The sequence below is a fragment of the Phoca vitulina genome, unplaced genomic scaffold (genome assembly GCF_004348235.1).
Source record: "Phoca vitulina isolate PV1807 unplaced genomic scaffold, GSC_HSeal_1.0 scaffold6, whole genome shotgun sequence".
Classification (NCBI taxonomy): domain Eukaryota; kingdom Metazoa; phylum Chordata; class Mammalia; order Carnivora; family Phocidae; genus Phoca; species Phoca vitulina.
The window spans coordinates 45,354,808-45,373,484 of record NW_022589709.1 but is presented as its reverse complement, the minus strand read 5'-3'; the positions used below and the strand labels follow the sequence as shown (position 1 = coordinate 45,373,484).

The 18,677-nt window shown below is 37.9% G+C and overlaps 1 protein-coding gene across 4 annotated transcripts in view; it reads left to right on the top strand.

The window, feature by feature from the left end:
* VCAN (versican) overlaps positions 1-18,677 on the top strand; it is a 143,338-nt gene that overhangs the window by 103,842 nt on the left and 20,819 nt on the right. For all 4 annotated transcript variants that reach the window (XM_032404046.1, XM_032404044.1, XM_032404045.1 and 1 more), the window contains 4 exons: positions 3,108-3,221; positions 5,475-5,588; positions 10,345-10,503; positions 11,760-11,842. In XM_032404046.1, the coding sequence (XP_032259937.1) occupies positions 3,108-3,221; positions 5,475-5,588; positions 10,345-10,503; positions 11,760-11,842 (470 nt within the window). The remainder of the gene's footprint in view (positions 1-3,107; positions 3,222-5,474; positions 5,589-10,344; positions 10,504-11,759; positions 11,843-18,677) is intronic.

Sequence of the window (18,677 nt, the reverse complement as noted above, 5' to 3'; positions counted from 1 at the left end):
CTTTGTATTCTTCTGGGTTTTAGAGACAACCTATGATTGCGACATAGGAAAAGTGAAATTGTTAATGGTGTAAAAATTCAATTTGGTTTTACCCGTAACTAAAATATTGCTTTGTCATATGCCCTGTAGTTATACATCTTAGTTAAAAACAGGGGGAAAAAAAATCCCATTTTTAAAAATCTCTCATTGATGGGTGCTATTATGGCAATATCAAAATCTGTCAGGCCTTTAAAATTTTTTGAGTAGTAAATAACTCTAATAAACATTCACTATAGTTTGTGTAATATCAGTTATCAGTTCATACTTTTATGTAATTTCCTTGCTCCAGATAGTCTGCCTAATGCTTCTAGCACAGCGCCTAGCCAGAGTGGGTATGTATTTGCGCCCTGCTTGTCGAAAAAGGATTTCTGTTTTTTTGTTTTGTTTTGTTTTGTTTTTTACCTGAATGGACAGGAAGCATGAGTTTGATATTGGTTCACACAGACTCTCTTATATGATCACAAAAATGCTGTGTTGTTATTATCATCATCCCCATATTATTATCCCTACTTAAAAGGGTGGGATGTGGATGTTCAGAGAAGTTCTGTAATTTGCCGGAGGTTGCGTAGCCACACACACCATGGCATTGGTGGGATTTGAACCCAGATCAGCTCCACGCCAAAGTCATGGTCTTTTCATTGCTCTTTCCTGGTTTCCAGTTAATATAGTATAAAAGTGAATAATTGACATTTAATGATTTATAAGCCAGAAATCTTGGAATATTTACTTTGTAGAATATATTTCCTTTTCGTCTAGCTTGATAATGGTGAGAAGTCTTCTTTAACAGGGTATTTTCTAGTAATGTTATTTAAATAACAATGTCAGTGGAATCCACAAATAGCCATTACCACCTAGTGACCTAGATAAGAAAAAAAAAAATCAGTACTTCAAGGGCTGTGTTGTTGAAAATATGTTTTATTTTAATGAATATGTTTTACAGCATGGCTATGCTTAGGATTATTCTCCCGATCATTTCAATGTTATCTTTTGTGCCAGTAATGCTTCTGTGTGTTGTGCTTCAGATAGAGTAAAATAATCAATCATAAAGTGCAACTTTTATAAATGACTTGAAGTATTTTATGAATAAAATTAATCAGAGGTGGTCGATGGATTTTTTTTTTGCTGTCACTCTATATTTAATTTGTAAATGATAACCTAGTAATCTGGCCAGTATTTATTCTCTTATAATTTAGTTGAAAATACCTCAGGTTGGTGAAAATACAATACAGAAATCATTGTTAAGTCATAGAGAGTTAGGTTTGACAGATGGATGAGAAATGTGTACCAGTAATCCAGACCACAGTATTTACTTAGAATGAGAGCTTGCGTCTTCATTACAAAGCAAATTGTGACTTTAGGCGAATTCGGTAAACAGCAGCTCATGTCGGATTGCCTGGTTTCTCTGTCGCAGGTTCAGCTTTCAGAGAGTAATACAAACTGTTTAGGGAAGAACAGAATTTGTCAAAACAAAACTTTTCTCCTAACCTAAACTACTTTAGGTTCACAGAAGGACCCACTTTCTTGCCAAGTCCTTGTCCCATAGTCTCAGCATGGTGTCTGGAGTCTGTGGTGGGAATAATAACAATACTTCACATTTGTGTGGCACATCACAGTTTATCAAGCGCTGTCACATACGTGTCATTTTGGTTTTGCACCGAGGGCAGCGCGTAGATGTGTTGTGGACGGCATCCTTGACAGAGAAACAGTGTACTTTCAAAGGCAGAAGGCTAAAATGGCTAGGGAGATTTTGCATATTTTTAGAACTATAGGAGAAAGGGTCTTAGAAAAATTGGGGTCATATTTGAAGAAGTAGGTGTAAGCATCTGAATCAACCTGATTATAATGTTGAACCCATAGATGTGAATGTAGTATCTATCAAGTCTTTCTTGTAGTCCCGAGTTTACCTAACACTTGGAAAGTTTGAGTTTGACTTTCTTGTGTGGAAAGACTCAGTTACCTTCTAGAGCAGTGCCTGCTTATTCCAATATTCCTTAAGTTCGTGTTTCTTAAGTAGATATCTTTTTTCATGTGTAATTACTTCAGGGTTTCGGGACTGAAGATTCTTGAAAATATGGTTTTTATTCCATATATAGCCTATTTATCTCAATTATTTTGTAAGACTTTCAACTCTTATCTGGATTTTTGAACATTTTGAAACATAAGCAATTCTGAAAAAGCATTCAAATAATAAATAGAAGCGACTCATGTAAATACAATTATCCAAGCAATACCACAGAATAATATATGTGCTTGAAGTATTGTAGAAGTATTTGCCTTTAGGAAACATATTTTAAAGTGTTTCTTCTCAGAAATTTGTGTCTCTGGCCTTTACATTTATCTTCTAGGACTGTTGATTTTATTTGTGTTTTAATAAGAAAATTGTAATAAAAATTTGGGGTTTCAAAAAAATTGGGAGTCTCATTTTAGGTGAGATTTTTGTCTTTGGGTGTGTTTTTATACAGTAGAGTTTAATTTATGTGTTGCTTTTCTTCAAGTATAGTTTAAAGGAGTACATTTGGAACGTGTTTTTGGAAAAAGCATATTAATGTAGCAGAAGAGACTTCAGTGCACACTTTCGAAGAAAAACAGTTTCTGAGCATTAAGTGGTAAAAGGCAATAATAATTCAAATGATGATAACAAGCCAAACTGCTAAAAAGAATGCATGTTTTGTGTATCCAGCCATTTCACATGAACTAACCTCGTTTAAAAGAATACATTTTCCATTCACTGTGCACATATGTGTAATCATTTTTGACTAAAATCAATTGCCATTATCATGCCGACTAAATCTGCAGTAGAATATATTAGTTGCCAGATACTGTACAAATTATTGTTTAAAAATAATGATGACTGAATCCCAGAAATGAATAGAATGCAATTTGTAACAATTAGTTGTAATGCCAAGAAACACTCCAGAGAGTAAAGTTAATGTTAATTTTTATGCGTAGTATCTAAATTGCTATGGTAAAGCTTATATTATGGTAGCAGTCAGTGGCAATTTATGCTACAATATATTAAAACCTGGATATGAGCCTAATTGTTTTTCTTACTTTCCTGAACATGGTAGGACCTGATCGTTGCAAAACGAACCCGTGCCTTAATGGAGGCACCTGTTATCCTACTGAAACTTCCTACGTATGTACCTGTGTGCCGGGATTCAGTGGCGACCAGTGTGAACTTGGTAAGATGTTCTTGTCTGAAAGAGTGTAATGCTTTTCCAGAAGATATATTGGGGCAGAATTTATATTGCTCAAAGGATTTCAGGGAAACCCATGTGTAGATGAATTATTTGTTAAATGACGTTAAAATCATGGAGTAATTTAAGTAGAGTCTGGGAAATGGGGACAGGTGTTTACTGAATTTTGTTAATATACCCAAAACTCAGTGAAGCTTTCTGAGGTGAACTGTGTCTTTTTATATTTTTTCCAGATAGGCTTTACAAATGTAAAGTTGCATAAATAGTAAGGAAATATTTTAATCTCCTTCCCCAAATCTGCATATCAATAATCAATTTAAATACAAAAAAATATTAAAAAGCTGTATTTAAAAGATGAGGGAGTTTAGTTTTTGTGTTTTGAGTTAACTTGCTCCTCTGAGGTGGAATGGGCAGGATCCTTCTCTGGGTGTCTCCAGAGGCCAGCCTAACCCACCTCTACCTCAGTAAGTTTTGAGGTGGTTGTCCTCCTCTTCTTTAATATCATTGTCTGTTTACTAAATCAGTTCCTTTCACTCTCATTTTTATTTAGGTTTCCTTTTTTTTTTTTTTTTTTTAAAAGACCCCAGTTCTGATTTGGGTAAATATGGATAGACCTTTCCTCTGAGAAAAGAGATAATGAGAATACACTGGCCAGGTGATCCTTTTAGAGGTCCCATAAAGGTTTTTTCCTACGAATGAGTAAAGAAGGCCCATGGATAATGCTTTAGATTACACAGAAATATTGAGATAAAATCCTCAACATTCATATTAAAAGAGTGCTTGTCTTTAAAAAAATAGTCAATGGAGCTAGTCAGCTCTATCTGTGTGCTAACTAGTAGGGACATAGAAATAGCAATAGATTACATTTAAGGAATAATTACATCTTAAGTATCATATTTACCTATATATGTATAAAAGCATCTCTTTGGCCCCCATTCTGTTTTACATTAAAGTCAATTTAAAATAATGTAATGAGTTAATACATTATTTGTGAAGCTGTTAGAACAGTGGCTGGCACTTAGCAAGCATCATAAAAGTGTTTGGTATCACTGTTGTGTAATATCATCATTACCAAGGCCATTTCCTTAGGTACCCATACATTATATACCTCTTGGAAACTTAATGTATTGTGTATAAGTCATATGTTTTAATATTCTTTTTATTTAATATAAGCATAAATTAAATTTTTAGTGGAATTGCAAACTGCTGAGAGAATAAAGCATTAATTTCATCAGAGATCATGGAGGTCTGGGTAGAAAGGTGGCACTTACTAAGATCTTAAAGTTGGGAGGATTTTGATAGCTGGTGGGGCGAGACTCAGACACAGCAAACAAAGGCACAGACACCCGGACTGCAGAATACATTTGGGTGACTGCGAGTATTCCAGGTATGCCTATTTATGGGTTTGTGGGAGAAAATCCTTGAAAGCAGGTTGGATCTCGATAGGTCTGAGAAGGTTCTGAATCCAGCGTACCGACGAGTTTACTTCCTACTCTAGTAGAGTGATTTTGACTTCAGTGGGCATCAAAATCATGGGCATGGCTTCTGCAACCCCAGGTGTTGTTCCCATCCCCCCACAGGGTCTAACTCTGTAGGTCTGGGGTGGGCCTGGGAATGTGCATCTCTGACATTCTGAGGTGATGCTGATCTGCTTGTCCAGGGACTACATTTGGAAGATATCTGCCCTGGGCAGTTGGGATCTATTGAAGGTTTGGAAGCCAAGGAGTAAATTGTCATGACCGTGTTTAAAGGAGATGGCAGTCAGCAGAATGATGTGTTGGAAAGAGAGAGAGGCCCAGAGGCAATCAGGCCAGTTACATATTTTCAGTATTCCACGGGTGGGGTAATCAGAGCATGAGCCACGATTGTGGGTAGGAAGTTCCAGGGAATTCTTTACCAGTTCTAGGACTCATGTGACCATCTAAATGCAATGGAAACAATGACCCTCCTATGAATAACTTTGAAATTTTCTTAGGGTTGCCAGATTGAGCAAATCAAGTGCAGGAAGGTCAGTTAAATTTCAATTTCAGGTTAAAAAAAAAAAAAAGAATAATTTTTTAGTGTAAGTAGCCCTAAATATAGCACGGGATATATTTATACTGAAAAATTATTATTTTTTTAAATCTAAAATTCAAATTTAACTGGCTGTTTTGTTCTTTATCTGGCAACCTTACACTAAATAGGATCTTTTGACCTTTTCTGAAAGTACTTTTGTGGCCTTCTATGATTTTATTTCAGATTTTGATGAATGTCACTCTAACCCCTGTCGCAATGGAGCCACATGCGTTGATGGTTTTAATACGTTCAGGTGCCTCTGCCTTCCGAGCTACGTTGGTGCACTTTGTGAACAAGGTAAGGGCTGGTGCAACATCTGTAGGATGAACAGTATGGTTGTTTCATTTCAAATGTTACTTCTAGACAGCTTTTTGCCATCATTATTTGGATGTTTTTAGCAATGTTGGCCATACCGCATGTTTTTTCCTGCAAGGGAAATTCACAGATTACCTAAGTATATTAGGTTTCCTTATGTGTCCGTAGCCCGTGAAAAATAGTGTTGACTTAATCACTGCTGTTTTGCTGCTAGAACAGAATTGTAGACAGGCACACTGAGTTGAATTTAAGGACATCTAGCTGACAAAAGGAACGTTGTTATAAGTATTCTTCCTGAGGACAAATTAGGCATTGACCTTAATCCATCTGTGTGGCTTGTACCAAGGAGTATCGAATTCAATACTCGTTGCCTTTATTTTCTCCTCCAAAACACTTGGGAGTCAATGGGTTTATTTTTCATCGTCAATCATCTCTGGAGAATGCATTGATATAGTTGTTAGAATACATTAGCTTTGGCTCGGTAAACGTTACATAAAAGGTATTGTAAATCTGCTCAACAGGGACTTTTCCTACTACAGAAGCATCTGCTTTTTCTGAATGAAACAAAGGCCCGTGTTCATGATTGCTTGAATCTCATGATCCCTGTAATTTGTATTTTATGGCCAACCTGAGAATGTATTTCAGGTGGTTAATGGTAACATTTCTTAGTCATCAATCAGAAACAGATTGCACGTTCAGCTATACTCAGCTTTGAAATGTCGTTTTCCTTTACTGCAAGTCATACAGTGGTTTGGCTTTGACAAAAGTGCCCAGTGCCAAACTTCTGTTCCACCAGACAGAATGAAAATGTATTAGACACTCAGACACATTGGTCTGGCCCCACATTCTGGTTTACAGTGTTAATCCAGACATCACCACAATTAGAACAACTGAAAGCAGCATGTATTGAACTGCCAATCAAAAAGGATGGGTGATGGCTCCATTTTTAGTTTTTTCTCTCTGTTGCATAGGATGAGTCTGTTTAGAATTTAAAAGGTAAATATGAAAATTGGCCAGGCAAGATCCTCTTCTTAAGGAAAACAGTAAGGAAGATGCCATTTATTGAAGAAAACCAAAAGGGCGAGATCCTTGAAACATCGCATATGTTAAAATGATTCTGGCTTCCCTTAGTTCCAAGTCCGAGGAGCAATTCAAAAAATCATTCATTCAACAAATGTTTACTGAGCACATACTGTCTTCCAAGTGCTATCCTGGGTACGGGAGGTAGAACTTTGAGCAAAATAGACAAGGTCCGAAGTCTGGGTGACTCAGCGTAATTCTTGGCAGGGAATAAAAAGAGATGCTATTTGTTGAATGCCTTATAGTTTACCAGATGTTCCCAGGTATATCATTTCGTTTAGTTGACAATATTTCGATGTGGTAAGTTGGGCCAGAAATCAAGGCTCAGAAAGGAAAAGTGATGTGTTCAAGGTCACACGGCTAGTAAATCAGAGTGGGAAAAATGAACCTAGGCTGCCTTGTAAAGCCCAGGTTTTTCTCAATATCTTCCCACTTTTAAAGTAACTCTCACAGATAAGCATTTTATTTTCATGTGTATTAACAAGGTTTGCTTTTTTTCTCATTTGGGGGTACCACTTAGTTTTCAGGTGCATTCTATTTTGTCTTAAAGCGAGTGTACTTTCATCCACATTATTTGCTGAGAAATAGCTATCCTGGTCTGTTTATCCGATGCAGCTGTGCTTCTGTGATTTATTGCCAGGACCCTGAAAGATTTTTTTCTCCTCTTTGCAGGTTGCCTAAGAACAAATGTTTTTTTCATTAACAGCAGCATTGTTGTCTAAACAGTTTTCTCTCCAAATTTCAGTGATGACTGTGTTGTTGTTTCTTCAGCTGACCTTTTCTTCTCTGCATTGGTAACCTCCCAACTCCCAGTAACTCTGGAATAAGGGACCTATTTTGGTAGAATGATAACTGATATAAAATCTAGAAGGGGCTCTTAGGACAGTATGGAGACAATTCTCACCACAGCCAACACACACAGGCAGCCAGCACACACACACACACAACTAAATGTAGGTCTTTGTGATATGACCTATGCATTATAGTGGTCTTAAAGCATAAGAAGTATTTCCATATGTCAGATGATTTTTACAAAAATATCACCCAAAGGTGTTGCTTTTAATGAATGAAATGTGTATCACGCTATTTTTAGGTGAGATTGGAAAAGGAGACTGCTTCTGGTAACTCCTATCAGAATAGCATCCTAGAAGATGCTGCTTGATGCCTAGTCCTGTGTTACATATTTAGTGAATTCATGAATAATAACAGTTAAGTAAATCCACATGGATTTTTGGCTTTTTTTAATAAAGAGTCACTTTGTTAAGTAGTATTTGCACATATATTCATAATCATTAGGACCGTAAGTCTATGGTTTCAGTAGCATAGATGAATAAATAAACAAGCAAAAACAAATGGTCCCAGTTTGGACCTGTGTTCCGATAGGAATATACGCACCTGTTAACTGAGAAAGGCATTGTAGCAATGATGTGGTCATGCATCTAAATTTTATGATCATTTGGGTTTTTTGGTGTAAGAGAAGAAAATACTTAATGATAATCTGTTTTAATGATAAAACACAAAGAAAGAAGACTGGACTAAAACCATTGGGTTAATAGAGGATATGAGTGTGTAGAATTTTTTTTTCTAATGTCTTAACTCAGTAAGTTAGGGATCCTCTAGAATTTTAAGCTGTATCTTAAAATACATATTAATTTCCATAGTTAAGGCAAGCTGTGCTGGTATAATATCACATTATTGACTTTGGCAGTAAGAGTTTTCTAAAAAATCTTTCCAGTTCTCCTCCTTTATAAACTAACTCCCTCATATATGAAGATCCGTTTCCTCCCCACCCCTCCTACCCCACCTTCCATGGGAACATCGCAAAAGGAAATTTACTGCATCTAAGTAACCCAACTGCACTTTATCTTTGGGGGCTGAATGCTACTTTTATCCCAAATCATCTAGCTGTGCCTTGATTCTTTTCCTATGACATTTGGTGGTCTCCAAAAACACTTTAGTAAAACTCAAAACTTCCAGTGCACAGTATTTAAACCAGTTAGTCAGCTGGCTGTAACTAAACAAGAAGCCCGATAGACTAAACTGAAATAAAGCCCGCTCTCCGAGATAAGCTGCATCTGTTGTATGATGATGGTCGAAATCCCTGGAGCCAGGAAAACATGAAAAGCTCCCAGAATGCATACTTTCCCACAATTATAGAAAGAGGAGCAAATGGTGTGAGAGGCAGGAGATGATCTGACTATCAGTTTGGCCCCCAGGTCTGACGTATACAGTAAGCATGTATTTCATCTAGAAGGATTTTTTTCCTTCATCAACCAGTAAGATTAGGGGAAGGGAGGGTGGTTCGTAGGTAATTTGGAAAGTTTTCTTGGTGCTTAAAATTTTATAAATATTGCAGTTCTGTTAGTGTTTGCGTATAACTAGTTCAGTGTGTTTGCGAGGTATGTTTTGTGATAGTCAAAATTATTTCCATTGATCATCATTGAATACATACCGTTGAACCAGCCCCCCACTGTGAGTGGATGAGCCTGAGGAAGGTCGCTAGCAAGAATGCAGTACTATGGAGCCAGACTGCTTTCCTGTGAAAATATTTAAAAACTGGCAATCTAGAATCTAGAAGGTACAGCTGAAGCTTCCTGCCAGTGTAAAATTTAGATATATTTGAAAAATATTCTTATCCAAACAGGATACTGGTTATAGCGTGCTTGTTACAAAAGAGAAAATATACATATACATGTATACACACACATATATATGTGTATACATGGCTTGGTGGAATGTGGGGCACGAAGTTAAAGAACTTAGGTTATTTCATTCTTAAGAAACTTAAAATCCTGGGGGCGCCTGGGTGGCTCAGTCGGTTGGGCATCTGCCTTCAGCTCGGGTCATGGTCCTGGGGTGCTTGGATTGAGCCCCATGTCGGGCTCCCTGCTCAGCGGGGAGCCTGCTTCTCCCTCTCCTCCCCACTCGTGCTCTCTCTCGCTATCTCTGTCTCTGCCTCTCTCTCTCTCTCAAATAAATAAATAAATCTTAAAAAAAAAGAACAACTTAAAATCCTGATGCATTTGCACGGGGAGTTACCTATATTTCCTCTCCTTTGGGGGAAGAAGGCCCACAGTTCTAGCTATATCCCAGAAGCTGCCTACGGATGACGACTTTTTTTTTTTTCCCTCTCTTTGTAAATCTTACTTGACAAGAGCCTGTGGCCACCCAGCTATCTCTCTGGGAAGTGGTAAAGGAACTACTTACAGAGCCTTTGAAGTCCTTATTCAAATAGAGCAGTCATAATCCTATTAGCCGGAATTCTTATCTTATCACTTGAATAATTCTCTTCAGAGAAGTTGTGTTGGTAAGGACTTAGCCCCAGTTGCTTCACGAGTGAGTCAGTCGGTAGACATTGCAGCCTAAGTTTTGTCTGGCCCCTCTGCCAGTTTTCTTTCCTGCTGACACGGGCTCTAATCAAGGAAACTGAAGTTAGGTGCTGCCTCTTCAGTCCAGAGACGTACAGCCACCCACTTGGCAGGAGTCAGCAGGCTGTCTTTATCATGCTTTCTTTGTCATCGTGACCAAATTTATTAATATATAACTTCAGGGACATTGCACTGATATTGGCTTAGGTCTTCTTACTAACACTCAGATCCATGAGGCTAAATTGAATGACGTCGGTGAGATTACTAAGCCCCTGCCTTGTTTCTTCCAGACACAGAGACGTGTGACTACGGTTGGCACAAATTCCAAGGGCAGTGCTACAAATACTTTGCCCATCGGCGCACATGGGACGCAGCTGAACGGGAATGCCGTCTGCAGGGCGCGCATCTCACAAGCATCCTGTCTCATGAAGAACAGATGTTTGTGAATCGTATGTACCAAATATACGCAGGTTTCCTGAAGCTTCGCTCAGTGTCCGCATCTTCTTAGTTTTCTCTGTATCTAACTGAACAGATGTAGCTTTCTCTGTTGCAGTTCAACTTATTAAATCCCTCGTCTGAACTACTTAAAATCATCTCTTCTACCTGAGTCCCCTACTTTGAGAAACACTCAGCTCTAACAGAGGAAGGCATTTCCTAGTCTACCAGCAGTAATAGGTGAAATGGCATGCTATAGCTTTGGTCCTGTGACGTTGCTACTTGATTATTTTCTGACGAAAATGGCCACTCATTCTTCTCATGGCTGCCTTTGTAGTTCTATTTTGAAGATGGGCATATGTTGTCTCGAGTTAAAGAGAAAATTGCTTTTAGCTATTTTTATCCCACTAATTAAAATTGAATTGTCAATTATACCTTAATCCTACCCTCTGCACAAAATTGGTTCTCATCCAAGCTGCTAATGGTTTTAGGCCATAGAAAGTGGGTTTCATATTAAGAATGTGAACAAATAGAGACTGTAAAGCTAATGAAACTTACTACCAGAGCTGTTGAATAACTCCTTAAACTATAGCAAAGAGGAGGGCAGCTAGCTTTTATGTAGTGAATATGTAGAAGTTTTTTGATATGAAGCATTGTTTGATGCCCTATTAAATATGTTCTCATAATGCCTGCTATCTTTTAGAAGTTTGATTGTTAGTTTACAATCTGTATGGAGGTTCAGTTAACTTTTTTGCATGGTATTCTTGCCAGTGACTCATCTCATGATGAAAGTAATTATTTTTGAAGATCTACAATTTTGTAGAACTGTCTGGTCTACGTAGTCACTGTTTAAATGCCTTAAGAAGAAACACGTGGCTTCCAAAGTGAGGCTAGCATGGGAATGATCTGTCACATTTTATTGGGTCACTGAATTTTTGCCAATGGCATAGCTTAATAAAAAAAATGGAAAGTTTTTATCATGAGTAAGGATGGAAAAATATTTAATTATAGTAAACTGCTAGGGAAATTATTTTCTTATGTCTGATATTTTAATGTTTCTCAATGTTTGTGAATTAGCTTTTTCGTTTAGAGCACATTGGGTAGAAGAACAAAAGATAGTTAGACTATGAGAGATTTTTATGAGCAACTAAACAAAAATCTAGCCAGGAAAGAGGATGTATGATTCACTCTGAAAATAATTTTCTTTGGTACATTTCATCCATATATGGGAAAGGTAGTAAAAATATCTGCGTTGTTTCCCTTTTCTTAGGTGTAGGCCATGATTATCAGTGGATAGGACTCAATGACAAAATGTTTGAACATGACTTCCGTTGGACTGATGGCAGCACACTGGTAAGTTGCTCATGAAAAATGATACCAATTCTGGGAACTTGGTAACGTGTGCTGATTGCATGTTACAGAGGGCATATTTGATCAGAGACCAGTTAAGTGACTTGCTCAGGGTCACTCAGTAAGATAGATGAGTGTTAGAATAGAGTCCATGCTGACTGTTTCCAGTCACTGTGGCTCTCTTTGAAAGAAGAGTGTATCAGAGTCCATTGAACTGGAAAACCACACCTCAGGTTTGTCTTTCAGACGGTTATCTTTGCTTTTTATGGCTTCAAAAAAAGGGAAAGAATAAATGTAAGAGAAAAGGCCTTAAAACAAACAAACAAACAAACAAAAAACCTACCTTTCCCTCTTATATAATTGCACTGGAAATCTCTGTGGCATGGCTCATTTTTATCCAAACCAAGGTGCTCATTTTTTTCATCTTAAAAAAGATTGCTGAATTATGATCTTGTGGATTTTCTTCCATTCAAACTCTGCTGGCTAATTATATAGTTTTTAGCTTTTTATGCTTCTTAAAGGAAGGAGTGAAATGGTAATACTGGCCCCAAACTTGAGTTGGCTGAAATAAGATCCTTAGGACAGCTGAACCTGTTTTGAGTCACTACTCTGAATACATATGAGTCTAATTTTTTAGAAATAGTTCAAGTGTGGTTAGCTATACACTAGTGGTTCTAGGCACTGGCTGTTCATTAGAATCACCTGGGGAACATAATTTAACAACTGGTGCCTAGGCATCAACTCAGATTCATTAAAGCAAAACCCCTGGCGGCTGGCTCTATTTTCCATGTGTTCTCCAGGTGATTCCAAAATTCAGACAAGTTGGGATCCATGGGGCTGGACAATAAGTGTAAATTCAATTCTAAATTAGATGAATAACAGGAAAAATTGTAAGTAATGTTTAGCTCTTTTTGTGAATTTATTTAGGTGCCTAAATTTCATTCACTACTTGCCACTCATCTGGATTTAATGAGTTTGGCAAAATATAAAGTTCATCCTTAGAATGGATGCCAAAGGAATCTCCGCTTTTCGAAGTCCTACTCTGTGTGCTCAAGAAAGCTCTTCTGTGTTCTGATGGACGTACCGCTCAGTTCATCTTTGTGCCAGTTGCTATATTGGCACCTTGCATTTGTTTATTCCCCACAATAACCTTTAAGAGAGGTATGAGGTATTTTATAGGTAAAGAAAGGGAACGTCGGTTAGGTTGAGATTTTTCCCAGAGCCCCAGTGCCAGTGCTGTTAAGTGGTGAAGCCATTCTCCAAAGCCGTGCTTTATTCTGGCCGGCACCTCCTAGACTTGAAAAGATATCCCTTATTACATATTTTGCCTCGAGCAACCCTAAAATAAAGTCTGTCCTGCCCTCTCTCTGGCATCACTCCTTATGTTTAATCAGCACTCTTTGTCATTCAGGTCCATAAGTAGGTCCTTTGGCAAGATGCAGAGAAGATAAGGAAGTTAGATTGTCCATAAAATACATTCCCAGTAAGATATATGAACCACACCCTCTGGATCAATACTCATTGTTTTCTTTCTTTTTTTTTTTTTAAAGATTTTATTTATTTATTTGACAGACTCATGGCGAGAGAGGGAACACAAGCAGGGGGAGTGGGCGAGGGAGAAGCAGGCTTCCCGCGGAGCAGGGAGCCTGATGCGGGGCTCGATCCCAGGACCCTGGGATCATGACCTGAGCCGAAGGCAGACGCTTAATGGCTGAGCCACCCAGGCGCCCCAATACTCATTGTTTTCTAATTGTCCTGACTAGATGGTGTATCTGCAGCTGTTTCATCTGTATATTTTTATTTTGCTAAAATGAATAATAATTTAAGGGGGGCTAATTTTGGTCAGAGTAATAGTGGCTGGTAGGCCATGAGTTCTTCTGTTAATTTTAACTGAGGATGAACTATTTTGATTTTATTAATTTAATTTATATGTGAACAAAAAACTAAAGGATTTTTTCCTTTAGTTCTGAGTATGTTAAAGATAGTTAAAACTGTTCTTATAATTTTGTTGTGTTTTATATAGTATAGGCATTTATCAAGTTTTCTTTTGTTGAAGGAATATTTCGTTCCTATGGGATAAATTGGGTCTGAAGACCCTCTGTTAATCTTCCTCCCACACACTTTCCCTTATACATAGCCCACTGAAAAGTGCAGGTCCTGTGAGGTCCCAACGGGACCTGTATTACAGAAGCTAGAAAGCCAAGGAGTCAGGTGGGGTTCTGGTTGGTACTTACTTGTGCCTTGCAGACCTTGACTACAGCTTATCTCAGAGCGTCCCTGTGTGTTCTTGCCCTGAGCCTGGAATAGCTGCATTTGGCCAGGTGTAGTGTAGGTAAAGTCTGCCATTTGCTACACACCGACCTGATTAGGCCAAGTCTCCAACTTCCAATCTGTCGTTGATTATATAGAATTGATTTGTTTTCATTCATAGCATTTTTATGTGTTTCTAGATGTTTATTCTGGTCATTAGCAGTTCAGCTTTTCAGAGAAGTGTTTCTCTTGCTTTTTCTTTCTTACGGTGTCTGGGACAAGGCCCTATACTACCTATGAGCTTGGTTAATGACACTGAATATCGGCTTGTAGCTGGCAGCTGTGTGAGGTCTCTAAAACATCTTAGGGAAATTTTCTTTTCTGCCAGGTGCCATTCAGGGGAGCTTCACTCATCAGATGTCATTATTCCACTTAGCCAAAGCAAGCCAACTCAACTATTTTTTTTGGTCTGTGTCCATTAATTTTTAATGGACCATGAAAAATACTGTAAAAAAAAAATAACTTCGGGCGCCTGAGTGGCTCAGATGGTTAAGCGTCTGCCTTCGGCTCAGGTCATGATCCCAGGGTCCTGGGATCGAGTCCCGCATCGGGCTCTCTGCTCCTTGGGAGCCTGCTTCTCCCTCTGCCTCTCTCTCTCTCTGTCTCTCATGAATAAATAAATAAAATCTTAAAAAAAAAAAAAAATAACTTCATTGTCATTTCCGTGGTCTAGATTGGTCCTCAACTTAGTAAATAAGAGAGCATTGCACTTTGCAAAAAACAAATCTTGATCTTCCCAGGAAATTTTCAGAGGAAGGTAACATCCCTCATGTAGATAACTGTACAATGTAAACAAGAACCTTACCCTAAATTAGTTTACATTTTTACATTAAAACCTAAAGGTTATGAAGAGAGCATCAAGTGAGGGCCTCAGTTTGAAGAAGGCAGAGGATGAATTACATAAACAAGTAAAGTGTATTAAAGAAATGATGCAAGCAAAAAAATAAAGAAAGAAAGAAAAGAAAAGAAAAAAAAATGACAAGCAAATCCAGAAAGCACTCTGACAGACCCTTGGTTTCTTCTTAATTCCCTCTTTGTTGTAAAATAAAAGTGTGCTAAGGAGTGTCCCTAACTTTGAACATTTTTGGAACAGAAAAGACCATCTGCCCAACAGCCTGTCTCCCTCCCATTTGACTGATCTCTGGCCCACTCTGCTTTTGTAACCACCCTCGCCTCTATCCCTCCCTTTCTGAGACAGCCTAGGTGTCTCTTAAACTCTTTGGAGTTCTTTCTGCAGCCACCATCCCCTTAACAGGTTCCATATGTTTGCAGGCTTTGAATAAAATAAGTCTTCTTTGTTTCGCTGTTTACTCCAAGTGTCTTGACTTTGAAAAAAAATCCGTAATAGTAAACTCTGCATCTTCAGGGGAAAGCAGTATCTGCTTACACTTGGAAATGGTGTTACCTTGACTGTGTGCAATTTTAAGGACTTTGTTTATGTTTTAGAGTGATTTCTCCCCTCTCCCCTTTGCCCCCCATTTTTTGTTTGAAAGATTTATTAGAGCTTATTCTTCTTGGGAGGTAGAGCAGTATTAAAACCAAAAGAACCTTTGATATTTACCATATATTATCTTTTGTTATTCAGTCTTACAATTCAGTAAAAACAAACTAGTTTATATTGGGTTTTTCAGTCTCAGTAATTTCTTTTCTTGAAATAATTAAACTGTGCTTCCAATAAACTTGCAGTATATCATATTTACTTGATTATGCTTTATAGCTAGACTAAGTCAATTTATATGCTTATACTAAATTAATAATGTTATTTGGCCAAGTTATCTAAATTGCCCTTGTTCTTCAGATTCTGACTGATCCATTCCACATTATTGGCCCCTATAATATGGCGTAGATAACATGCCAAATTCTTGCTTTTGTTGTATCTTCGAAATCTTTTTTTATTATTATTTGGGGTGTTTACCCAATAAGTTTCACAAAAGTGTACGCACGCAGAGATCGGGTCTAGCCTTACCCTTGTGATTTCCATTAAGGTTATTTTCTCCTAACACATTTCAGTTTTTATTTTGTCACTTGGTTTTCAAATAACTAGTCACATTTCAATTTGTCCCTTGGTTTTCTACTAATGAGTTATTCTTTAACTTGACTATTGATCTCTTAACAGTGAAATGCCCCAAGTGCTTTATTAGAAACTCTGACAAATAACTTCAATAATGAATTACTTTACTTGTCACCCAAGTAATGTCTTCAAAGACACTAAGTTAAACCATCCAAGTTAAATACACATTAAAGCTGGCAAACTTAAACAAACATTTCTTATCTAGCTCCTATACTTTTAGCTGACTTTTAAGTTCTTTCTTTAACCTAATTGTTAAATGAATGACTAGTCTGAAGTGTTTCTCCCAGATCTGTTTTCCAGTGCCTATGACCTGCCTCTCCCCCTGCTATGAACTCTTGTTACTCTCTTTTTGAAATTCTGCAATATCTTCCTCTTGCAATACCTTCCTCTTGCCTTCAGTATAAAATTCTAATTATTAGTGTGCCATACCAACCCAACAATTACACCTGCCCTCCTAAGCTGTATCAGTCTTGTCTCAAAATACTCACAGTTCCTGGAATAAGCCATGACATCTAACTCCTGAAGGTCTGCATAGTCTTGCCCTAGTGCTTAGAATGTTCTCATCTCTTGTCCTAATTTTATTTAATTAATGTTCAAATGCCTTGCATAGCCAAGAGTCTCCTTCTTCCAGGAAGCCTTCCCATTTGGGTGTGACTAAGAGCTCCTCCACTGTGTTCCAGAAGCCCCTTGTGTCCTTTTCCCATCTTACCACTGATTTCCTGCCTTGTGGGGCTGATTTCCTGCCACTGAGCTTTCTGAGGCAGGGATTAACTTTCATCTCTATTTTTTCAGCACCTAGCAGAATTGTTGACAAAAATAGATACTTAATAAATGTTTTTTTTGAATGATAATTAATATTTATACATTGCTCGACCAACTTACTGTGTTAGCTTTTCAATCATGAAATGACCAACTAGGTCTTTTGGCAGAATCTTTTTGTGACAATTCTTGTTCATCTAAGTTAAATATTTTATTTAATGTTGTACCAGTATGAAAAACTTAAAACATGATAGGTGAGATTTCAAAAATGGTGAAAAAAAAAAGTTCCCCCCAAACAGATATATATATAGTTAAGCATAATGCATCTTACAAAAGTTATTAACCCAAAGGAAAACAGATGTGCCTACTGGAAGTGACAACAGTCTTGTCCATGGTTGTCCCAAGAATATATTTACGATAAGCTCTGGGAAGAAAAAATGGAAAGCAAACTTCTCAGCCTCTGCCACCCATGCAGGTTTGAGTTATATCAGGACAGATTTTCCATGAAGCTTTAGGAAACCAACAATTACTCAAAACTTGGAAGAGGATTTTTTTTTTTCAAGATAGGCACGTATTCTGTCACTGCACTTTCTGAAGAAAAATGACTTAAAAAAAACCTTATTATCCAAATCCAAAATGTAGTAAAACAAGCAAAAGAAAATCTTACTCCTGAATGTTATCAGATCATTTTATTTGTTATAGATTGGTTGACCAAGGATGAATTGGTCCCCTAAGGCTGGACAGAGCTTCATTTATTCACCTTCTATCTGAGTCTGTTCTTTCAAGCACACAGGGAACCAGACATGAGGGAACGCTATGGAGTCATTTATCTTGCCTTGTCAATATGCTTCCTAGCAAAATCATTTCCACAACTTTCTTTTCAACTATAGACTACGGTGTGTCCATGGATAGCACAGTTAGGGACTGGAAACTGTTAGGTGCCTTTGTGACACTACTTTTTATAACAGAGCTCCCCAGCGAATGGTTTAAAATCAACCTGTGGACCTCAGAGATGAAAACTGTTACCGCCTTGCTCCCTCCTCTCTCTGACCCTTAGGAATAAATTCTCACAGGGGGAGAATTTGGTCCCTTCTCTCTTCTCTTTAGTGAGTTTCTGCAGCACCATCAAAGCTTACCCCTCACCACTGGGGATTGGATGCTTCAGTGGATCAGAAGCAGTCACTTCAAAGGAAAATGTCACCTTAGGTAGTGTTGGCCAGAGGTTGAGGATTGAACGGAACTGACAATGCAGTTCCCTTTTAAAAATGTTGAGGAACCTTTGGAGAGTTTGATTTGTTTGGCGCAAAAACAAAACCAAACAAAACCAAACAAAAACCCTGACTTTACTCTCAGGCATTTTTTAAAAAAATTTTTTCTTACGTCCCTTTCACATTTTCCTTCTTCCATCTCTATTCTGTCGGCACTCCGCCTCGCCCTGAGAGGCTGCTTGCTGGCTTGTCAGCTTCCCGGGAAGTAGTCATGGCCTCCTTCATGGTCCAGCGTACTGCTGGAGGAAACAGAAAGACTTCCTCTCCTCTGCACTTGTCTGACTCTAACCAGCAAGTTCTCAAACAAGTTACTAATTCACAGAACCATAAATATCTTATTTTCTAGCTCTAACCAACTCATCTTACCCCTTGGTAGTTATGAAAGGGATTACAAAAGGCTAACTGGTAGCCTTTTGCACTTAAAAGAATC